This window comes from Gadus chalcogrammus, chromosome 16 (genome assembly GCF_026213295.1).
Source record: "Gadus chalcogrammus isolate NIFS_2021 chromosome 16, NIFS_Gcha_1.0, whole genome shotgun sequence".
Taxonomy (NCBI): domain Eukaryota; kingdom Metazoa; phylum Chordata; class Actinopteri; order Gadiformes; family Gadidae; genus Gadus; species Gadus chalcogrammus.
Window position 1 is genome coordinate 8,745,085 of NC_079427.1, and position 11,335 is coordinate 8,756,419.

The 11,335-nt window shown below is 40.8% G+C and overlaps 1 protein-coding gene across 1 annotated transcript; it reads left to right on the forward strand.

Annotated features, from left to right (window-relative positions):
* Window positions 1–2,573: 2,573 nt before the first annotated feature.
* Window positions 2,574–3,811, forward strand: LOC130406610 (olfactory receptor 6N1-like). Its single transcript, XM_056612275.1, has one exon. It carries the CDS (start codon window positions 2,622–2,624, stop codon window positions 3,558–3,560), a length of 939 nt encoding a protein of 312 aa, XP_056468250.1. The 5' UTR covers window positions 2,574–2,621; the 3' UTR covers window positions 3,561–3,811.
* The last annotated feature ends 7,524 nt before the right edge of the window (window positions 3,812–11,335 follow it).

Sequence of the window (11,335 nt, forward strand, 5' to 3'; positions counted from 1 at the left end):
GTCTAGAACTCTGGCCCTCTTAAGGAGCACCAGAATGGGTGTGGCTCAATTAACCTATGAGCCACAGCTGCAGACTATTACGGCTAACAGGAAGACAGGAACATGTGCATCTTTTAAAACATGGTTTAACACAGTGAAGATGCAATTCACATCTTCCCATTACCTTCGCCCTCTTTTAAGATTGCAAACACAGTTTCAAGTGCAGTAGATAAAAAAGAAAAAAAATTGCGCAAGTCATTTGTGCTAAATAAACAGTACATAAAGTCTCTCAGGTGACCTCCGATCTTCATTCCAAGATCACTCCTTCATGGCCAAACACTGCAGTCTTCACAGTACACAGCCCAGCTCTGAGACTTCCTCCATCCAGACCTCCAGACCACCTGCAAAATCCGCTCAGGCCTCTGCAGTTCCAGCAGATAACTTGGCCTCCGAGCACCGGCCCTTCCCCTGGGCTGCAGACTGGTCCTCCAGGGGATGTCATCAGGAAGTCCTCAGCCATTGCTGTCCTCCGCCACTGCTGTTCTGTTAAGGCTTGGCAATAGCTCCCCACAAGGCTCACGTCAGCAACAAGGAGTTCCCGAGCTATTCCTCCTTCAGGCTTTGGCCAACCCCACAGGACAGCAGTTCAACTCCACCAGTGATCTCTTCTCCTAGCAGGTCTCTTCGTCTACCTGCTCACCTTTCACTGCGGCCCGCCATGAAGCTCCTTGAACAATATTCTTCGAAATGTAGGTCCCCTCCACTCGGCTAGAGGAATCATCCCATTACTGCCACCAAATTTGACGCACAATGTTTTTGGTAAAAAGCATATTTTTACTTAAAACAAACAATAGCACAACAGTCGTTTCACTTGCACAACTCGAGCCTCTCTCCAGTCTAGAACTCTGGCCTCGAGAATGGGTGTGGCTTAATCAACCTATGAGCCACAGCTGCAGACTATTACGGCTAACAGCAAGACAAGAACATGTGCGTATTTTAAACCATGGTTTAACACAGTGAAGATTCAATTCAATTCAATTTTATTTGTATAGCCCTTAATCACCATTACAGTCTCAAAGGGCTTAACAGGCCAAATATTTGTGACACCCCCCTTTACCCATGCCCCCACACGGGCAAGAAAAAACTCCCTTGAATCAGCAAGGAAGAAATCTTGAGAAGAAACACAGTGTAGGGGATCCCTTCTTCCAGGGATGGTCAGGAGTGCAATGGGTGCCACAATTGACATACAGGTAAATACATGCACATCATATTAAAATGGTGATGGGGTTCTGGCCGGTTATCCATGAGGAGAGTCCAGGCATCCAGTCCAGTACCCGCAAGATGCCACTCACATCTTCATAACACCTGTCCACAATTCCACAGCAGCAGGCTGTCAGCAAACAAATCGATTTTGGAGCAAATTCACTCCTAAAACAATTATGTATAGGCTAATTTGAAGAGCGTTTGTCTCTGTGTTGAGGTCATGTTATCGGAGCTCTTTGAAGTTGACGTCACACACACACACACACACACACACACACACACACACACACACACACACACACACACACACACACACACACACAGACACACAGACAGACACACAGACACACACACACACCATGTAGTCATAGAGCAGGGCTATTCAGTTTTAAGTTTCATAGAATATTTATACATTCCCAGGGCATGTTATATAAGTGCATGCCCCACCACTCGTAACACACTTGTAAAATGCAGTTCTCAATTGATGGAATGGGTTATTTCATACATCATCACAACCAAAATTTGGAATTAATCAAATAAATTACAGTTAAATAATACTGAAATGGCTTATTTTTGGTTGAACACGTTTGAACTAAATATTTATGATCCCCCAAAGTTGACCTGAAGTTTGCGCAACTGATTGGTAGACTGTCTGAATGGCTGTACTAAAAGGTGTCGGAATGGGGGCATGTTGGAATGGGAGCATGTCGGAAGGGCGGCAAGTCGTACTGGGAGCATGTCGGACTGGTAGAATGCCGGACTGGCAGCATGTCGGAATGGTAGCATGTAAACGTGCTGATCAATTGCCAACATATCTATTACGTGGGATTTTGCGGGAAAAAAGCTTGTGCTGCAGTTTTTAAAAACACGTGAATAAATAGCCTTTATATTAACAAACCCTCAAAAATCCACTTGCCCGTTCGGGCCACCAGAAATCAATCTCAACTTGCCCAAATTTTACTTTTAGGTACCCCGGGAGAGCGGGCAACCGTTAGTGTCAGCCCCTGCCCTGTGATGGTTATGCTTATGTTTAATCCAGCCTTATTTGGATTTGATTGGACGGTGGCTCTGTGATTGTGTCAAGTTCATGAATATTAAACAACCCTCTGACTTAAAAGGTCCAAGCAAAACTTTGTTCTAAATAATAACTCTTTTTTTGTTGCAATAACTAAGGCGATGAAACAAAATGTAGTTACTGATTCGATTAGTTGAGTGCTTGTTCATTATTTATATCAGATTACTTGTACAGTTATGATCTGTTTCATGATTGTATGCTCTACGATAAATATTGATAGGTGATGCAATAGATTGCTTTTGGCTTTGTGATTTACTTTTAACATTCATAGATTGTCAGTGAATCAAGTGAGTCAAGTGAAAAAATGAACTTGCATAATGGCTCAATTCAAATAACAGAATTTGTTATCGGGGGGTTTGAGGAGGTTGGAAGACAAATGGAAATAGGTTTGGTGATATTAATTGTTTATGTTTTACTCATGTTAGCTAATACTCTCAACATAGTCTTTGTCATTTTAGACAAGAAACTACACAAACCAATGTATCTTCTGATTTGCAATTTGGCTGTTGTTGATATGCTGTATAGTACAAGTTCATGCCCAACTATGATTGGTGTATTATTGGCTGGTGTCAATACAATATCCTATGCGGCATGTTTGATTCAAATGTTCAGCTTTCAGGTAGCTGAAACGATGGAACTGTTTGCTTTGGCTGTCATGGCTTTCGATCGCTTGATTGCCATCTCTTTTCCATTGAGGTATCATAGCATACTAACAAATGTTCGTACCATAGCAATAACATATTTCCTTTGGGTCGCTGCCTGTGGCTTTGTCACTCTTATGCCTGTGCTTTTGATACCAATGCCTTACTGTTTTAACCGGTTACGCTATTCTTTCTGTGATTTCCCGGCTGTTGCCCGAACCTCTTGTCTCAATCCTTCATATTACTTTAATTTGGCCACCATCGTATGGTTCTTTTTATTATTTTTCACCTTTGGTTTCATTTGCATATCTTACGTGTGGATTATATCTGTTGTTTTGAGGTCATCTAAGAATGAGAGTAGAAAGGTGCTCAGTACATGTTTCAGTCATATGCTTGTAGTAGCGTGTTACTACGTACCATTGTTTGTGCGTATTGTTTTCACCAGAATCGGCCTGGTGTTGACGCTGGAGGAACGACAAGGTTTAATGATTGGGGCCATTCTTGGTCCATCTCTTTTAAATCCCTTTGTGTACTGTTTAACAACTAAAGAAATAAAAAACAAGTTGTTCGGTATATTCAAGAAAGTAAAACAAATACAATAGGATTGCATTTTTTAAATGCATCTGCTATCGCTGTATCTTGTATCTTGTATCTTATCTTATCTCATGCATATCTCACTTGCGATACAAGATTTGTTTGCAAATAAAATAGTCTATAGTGCTGTCCAAAGAAAATGCACCCTGTCAGATTTTCTCCAAGCTGTTTTTTGAAGTGTGCATTAAATGTAAATAAAGATTATTTACAGAAGATGCTCTGATTTTGAATTGTTTTAGTACTTAAAAATATATAAAGACTTGGCCTATCCCAAACTATGTAACATTTTATGTTTGCACATATGTGTGAGGGTAAATTAACTAATAGAGGTGGCTTACTAATGAGTACCAGGAGTAGACGTACAATCTCTATTTGGAAATCTTATACATTTTGTGTAGAAATATTGCATTTTAGAATTTAATCCTTACAATGTTGGGCCCAAACTAATAACACAATTATTTTTTGTGGTCTTAGTGCGCACTCACACTAGGCCATCTGTACCATGCCCAAGTCCCTTTTACACCTGTACCGTGCTGAAGTCTAGATCGTTTGGCTAGTGTGAGCACGCCAACCGTACTCAAGTCCACTTCCATTCCATGGCCTGAGCACACTTGGGAGAGGTGTTCTCAGGCCACGGTACAGATGCTAATCAGCCGACACGCGCACACGCACGTCTACGCAACCTGAGCTCGATGACGTATAGTCCATACGACCCTTCTTTACCATTAAACAATAAACATGACGGCAAGCGGTTCAGGTTGGTGCGATAGTGAAGTTGAGTTTTTGATCAAAAATACCCTGTTCGTCCAGGCGCCGGTTTTCTTGGTTCACTGGAGAAGGCGGGGCTGCGCTCAGAGTCTAGACCTCTTTAGAATAATTTGCACGCTCCCGAATGTTTTAATGTTTTAACCCGCATGCAAGAATAAGTTCACGTCTGAGTGTAGGCCACAAACGCGATTAACTATTTACAAGTGCAAAAACGCAAACATATTCTGTATTTCGCAGATTTTCTTTTATTCAGACAAAAGCCTCGTAAGGACAGTTCCTCTGCGTCTCTCTCGCTCATGATCATAATCGCTGTGTTGTCTCCGTGAGACAGCGACAGCAACACCACTACCCAAGCCCCCCCCCCCCCCGGAACCGTGGAGCCGTCGCATTTACAACAAAATTAAACGTGTGCAGGGTTCAGGGTTCGGGAGGGTAAAATGGGGTTCTTCAACGTGAGCAGAATATTGCTTTACTTTGGGTGTGAACGCACCTTTAGGCCTCACCTTTACTGTAATTACTCCTCCCACTACTACTGCTGCTACATCTACTCATGTGGAATAATTGTTCAATAATAGTCGCAATGCTACAACATATTAAAAGTCACATATTCTGGATGCAATGCGTGGAACAACATAGAAATAACTATGTTATTCTGTTAATACTAATCTTTATACATATTAATGATCATAAGATGCACTGGCGTCAGGTTTATTAAACAGCCCCGGATATATTCATCATTGATAATTGTCACACGCTCATAGTCCTGGCACGGCACAGAATGTCCTCAAATCCAAAAATAATGACACACATAGACTTCTTAGCTTGAGCAAAGAAAGTTAAACTTCTGACATCAACACTTTGAACTAACTTCCACAAGTTCCCCTGTTTTCTGAGTGAGCTCTTCTGATTCTCTTCTTTGGCTGTTTACTGTGCAACAGTAACATCATCTGAGGCAAGATTCACCCTCGAGAGCCTACTGTGGGGCCTATGGGGGGGGGATGCAACCTTCATGTCGAACAAGTAACTCATTAACCTTAATGAGGAAAGTTAGGAGAATAAACATGAAGTAACTTTTGTATTCTGCTTGGATAGTTCCGTAAAGTATCTGTGAAAATTGTATCGAAAGATATGTCTAATGTTTATCAGACATTAGAGAATTGTTTGAAGTGACCGGGTAAAAACGCATTCTTGAATAGTATTTCACCATCATAACAAATAGAGATTATTAATAAATTATTTAATAATACAGAAAAATACCATTACTTGATATCTTTAATTACGATTAAAAACAATAGGTTCTTCAGGGAAAGTCAAATATTTGGTGTGTATTTAAAGAATGATTTGAGCCTTATACCTAAAGTATAAAAGGGTTTATGCAATGATGCAATTACTGCCGGTAATATTATCATTATTAACAGCAATGAGAATTTGACAGACATACACTAACACACACGCACATATCTAAGTAAATATATATACATATAAATATATAAGTTAATGTGTACAAATGCCACACTATTGTAATCATTAGGGATGTCCCGATCCGATTCACGCCATCGGTATTGGCCCATTACGCTGGATCAGATATCGGAGAGGAGTAAGAAATATGATCCTATCCGCTCAGTATGTCACGTGATAACAGTTAGTCGTCAATTAGGCGCATGCGCATGAGAGCTACCGCAAGAGAGCTATTTGTTGAAAAACCATGTCAGCAGTGTGGCTGTATTTAAACCTTAAAGAAGAAAAAAGTGCAACAGCCTGGCTGTCGCATGGCTGTCCTCGGCTGTTGCTGAGGAGAGGCGCCGTCGTGTCACATGCACCAACCTCGGCTTGAGCGGATCAATGCTGTTTTGATAGCCACAAGCTTGGCGATCATAGATTTATATGTCTAGATGCTAGCTGCTTCTTACATATCCGATGTAATCCCGGTAGAAGCTAAATGCTTACGTAAACAATCTTTTTCACATGATATCTACACAAACGACATGCCATATGAAAGAGTCTACAAGCTGTCCAATCGCATAAGCCTTATCGTTTTGTGAGCTTATCTCGATTAACTAGATGTGAAAGATTTAGGTCAATAACACTTCCTGGTTACTACATGTGATGACACACACAGGCATTGCATACGCACAAGCGCACACACTTGTGGTGTGTTCCTGAATTCTCGAATGCCAGACTTCCGAGTCGAAAGTCGAAGATCTCCCAGCTTTCTTGCGGCATTTCTTGAAGGCATGCCCCCTTTTTGTCTTCACCTTTCGAAAATCTGAGAGTAGACCGAGAGCAGGGATGACGCTCCCAACAAAATAGCTGCGCCTGTGAAGAGATATATATTTTTTGTATTTGTACCACGTAGGTCATTTTAGTGTCGATTTTAAAGTCTCTTACACACTTGATTACATTGCTACTTTATTCCGGTCACCAATTTATACATTGCATGGTCTTGCGGTGCGTGCAATACAATGTAAAGTTGTGTTGTTTTTTTTCGGGCTGGTTTGCTAAAGAGGCTAATGTAGCTAACAATAAACAACGACTAGCCATTTCATGCCACAATCACAAAGACAAACTATGAATGCTCCGAGACCGGAAGTGACGTCAAACTTGCAACCTCGGAAGGCTGGCGTCCGAGGATTCAGGAACACCCATCGATTCAACCATTTCAAATTATCAGCTTTAACAGCTCAGCTATTCTATATATTATCTCAAATGTATTCAAACTTTAACCATTTAGCGATTTGTTTAACTCTTCACTTTATGTTTCCAACCATTTCATTTTTTTTAAATGTGTGCATGTTTACTCCATTTAACTTTGTACTCTGTTCAGATCTTTTCACTTGATTTAAGCCATTCAACTTTTCTCAAGTGAGATGTTTTAGGTGGCTAATTGGCAATCATGAGCAAATTGGTTACGTATATTTTTTATCATTATTATTTGATCAAGAGTAAAACAAAGTATCACATAGATATCGGCAGCTAGCCTAAGCTATGGTATCAGTATCAGAAGTGAAAAGTGGTATCGGGACATCCCTAGTAATCATGTTTCCTTCTTTCCCCTCTTGCGCCCGGATTTTTGCTAATTATCTCTTCCTACAGTTTTGCAGGTATAGAAATGTCGCCCATTGCAAAGAAGTCCACACATATCAGTGCAGTACGCTGTTCCTATAAGTTTTATAATTTTGCATATTTCTTTATTGTTATTATATATATTATTGTATTATATTATACTATAATACTTATAATATTACGATTTAATATGGAAAGTGAATTGGGCAAAAACGCTAAAATCAACCACTCAAAACATCAACACCTAAGAGTTGGAAAAATCACTGACTTCAACCATTCCGAAGGCAAACAACTCAGGGTTATCAAAGTTGGTACACGTATAGAAATTGTAGTAAGCAGGCCTCCAAAAAGTGAGATACCGCTTCAGTGATGAGGGGCGCCATAACTCGCAATCAAAACAAGACGATCTGCCCCATTTTTCTACTACCCCCGGAAAACTCCTGGTGGCAGAGCAGTGACAGAGATGTCTCCCTACCATTGCTGTCCCACAAGGTCAGGGTCTGAAGACCAGGAAGGGAATCACAGGTCACCATTACAATAAAGCATAGGAGGGCTTTGATCCAACCGGCCAGATGTTTGCTCAAAATTACGTAATCAATTCATTGTTTATTCAGGAAAAATTGGCTGAGCACAAGGCTCTTTTACAGCAATGCCCTGATAAGAGGACAGAAATACAGGGTGTAGAAAAAACATATCATCAGTAATTGCATTAAATAAAATCAGAGAGATCTGAGGTAAAAATGAAAAAAGAAAATAAATAAATAACAATTCAGTTATGAGAATTTAAAACAAGAGCACTGAGCTACATTCATCTAATTTAGTCAAATTTTAAATTACTTTACTGACACAAAAACTTTTAATTTAAGAGCTTCTTCAATAGCATTCCATCTATAGGGGGCAGAAAAGCTAAAAGACAGTTTTCCAAAATCATATTTGGAGTGTCTAGGGAGATGACAGTGTCAAGTTGTTTTAAAACTGAGGGGGCAGCATGCATATATACAATGTCACCATAGTCCGAAAAGGACGGAATTGTTGATTGGACAATCAGCTTTCTGTTTTCCAGTGTAGGACATGGCCTTATTCTAGAAAGTGCAGACAGTTTTACTTATTCTTTTAAAAATTTCGAAGTACATTAGTCTTAAAAGACTGTCATCAGACTGTCAGTCTGTCATCTAGCCATTTCCCCAGGTATTTATACGACGCGATCGACGCGATCGTCCGTTGCCAGGCAACGGACGACTCGATCATCTGTTGCCAGGCAGGTTTGGAATGGATTACGTATGGATGACGTGCCCGGTACAAATTTGGCACCCGGTACAAATTTGGCGTGACAGCACCACTAGGGCTGATTTCCATATCATTGGAATCTGGCTTGAGAAAAGGGCTAAGTGTAAAAATGTGCGCCAGGAGGCGCGCAATGATTGGGGAAGCAAGCAGGTGAGGGTCTAATTAAACAGCACCAATTGTGCTTCTCATGTATTTCTAACTGCATAATGCAGAGAAAACCTCTGGCCAAGATACTGGTTTAAAAGAAAAAGGAATTTTAGGCCTGCTGAAAGGCTTTTCAAAAACAGAGGAACTGACATTTACCGGCTGCGCCATAAGGAACTTATCATGGCAGTCATCAAACAGGTCACCACTTAAAATAAGATGATTATTAAAAGCATTATAAATCTCCATTGGGTCATTTAAAATATGCTATTTAAAGTATCCCATGTTGCAATGCACAGATTGATGAAAATATACGCAACTCATCCCAGATTACTGTAGTGATACTAAAAAAAGTGCCTCAGAGATGTCAAAACAGATTTGAAGATTTATTTTTTTCCACATTCTATCCGATTACCAAAAGTTACGAATATAGTGCGTATTCCTTAACAATGCCAAAAAACAGTGGTGCAAGGGAGAAAAATGCATTCCTTTAATTCTGTACAAATGTTTTTACTCAATGAAAGTGTAATGCCACAGCTCATGGTGGTTAACAAAATATTCTTGATGCAATTCGTGGACTAACCTAGAAAAACTACTTCTGCTAATATTAATCCTCATAATTACTATACTCCAGGGCTGGCCCGAATGCCATTTTTCAGGCTTCGAATACTCGTTGGTTTTTCCGAGCGAGTATTCGAAAACTCGTTCCAGAAAACACACCATCAAAAACAACATTAATAATGCCCTGGAACCGATTTTGACAGTATCTGCATATTTAGTTGAAGATTTAATACCTTTTGAACGTTAATTAGTAGGCCTAAGTAAGTTGGAGTTCCTTAGTTTTTCCCCGTGGAAGCGAACAGCAGTTGTTCTGTTCCAAATCAGCTGTCCTCTCTGCCATCTCAGCCCTTACTGGAGCTTTTCAATTGATCCTGGAACGTGCATCTTTTCAGGGAATTTGTACAATAAATCCATAACAAATACCGAATATTGATTGTCTTATGTGTCCATATTATCTCCATTATATTGACCGGGTATTCCCAAGGCGCTCACGCTCTGCAGCAAGCCAGTCACAGTTGATTGGCGCGGCGCTGTACAGCGAACGTAAACAAACAGCTAAGCTAAGGTCAGCATTTTGCTAAGCATTACTTTTCCTCCCGAGATCCTGCTAATGTTGTGTTATAAAGTTAAGGGAAACAAGATATCTATTCTTCCTCCACCTCTCAGGATTCTCTGCTTGGTGTCGCTTATAGTTTGCCTCCCTCACTCTGGTAACGACACGTAGCATACAGTTATGTGAAAAAAAACAACGAAGCTCCGAATACTGATTTAAGCTTCCTATACAAATTTTCAGAACGGGTATTAAAATATTCAAATAATTCGGGCCAGCCCTACAATCAGTGGCGGCTGGTGATCAAAATTGTTGGTGGGGAACAGTAATACAGTAAAATATATATATATTTTTAATTTAATAGATTTGATTTCCTGTATTCTGGTGCATTTTGGGGATGGCCACTACCTATTTATCTACTATTCATTCAGACTCATAGCCTACATCCTGACTTGCAGGGCCTGGACAAGCTTCCACTGCATATGACCTACTTTATGGCCATTCCACCAGCCATTGCTATTTGACCAGCAAGAAGAACGTGATCTATGAAAGGGCATGCTTTAATCGCCAAAGTCAACAGCCGGGTGAGAGTGTGGAATCTTTTATCACAGCAGTGCACACGCTTGCAGAACATTGTCAGTTCGGGGCTCTGAGGGAAGAGCTGATAAGGGATTGAATAGTGGTCGGCATACTGAAACTAAGCTATCGGGAGAGTCTACAGCTAGACGCAGAACTGACATTAGCTAAGGCAATCACAAAAGTCAGACAAGGTGCAGCAGTAAAAAAGTAACAGCCCGTGCTGAGAGGGGCAGAGTCTTCAGCAGGGCATGTTGAAGCGATGCACAAAAAACAAGTCAAAGGGCATAAAGGATTTCATGCCACAGCGGATAGCCAGCCCACAGAATGTGGCAACTGTGGCTATGCCAAGAGGCACCTCTGGAAAGATTGCCCTGCCCGTAATGAGGAAGTGCCATAAAAAAGGACACACAAAAAATGCAGGTCAGCCATGATTGTGCATGACATTACAAAGGGGCACACTAGGTCGGAAGACGAGGAGTTTGCTTTTTTTTTGGGAGAAGTGTGCTCGGGTGAGGAGGAAGAATGGTTGGGAGTGCTGTAGCTGAACGGTGAGGAGACTGCATTCAAACTAGATACAGGAGCTGCAGTTACTGCAATTCCGAGCAGCACTTATTCCAGTAAAATACATGGAACACTCAGACAGCCTAGTAAGATGTTGTATGGACCAGGGCATCACCGACTGGACGTTAAAGGATGTTTTGATGGGTACCTGACCAGTAAAGAGAAGGCAACTAAACAACAAGTGTATATTGTTGATGAACTGACAAAGCGTCTTTTTGGTCTCGAGCGATTATGGCTCTCAAGCTAGTGAAGCGTGTCCATACAGTGGAA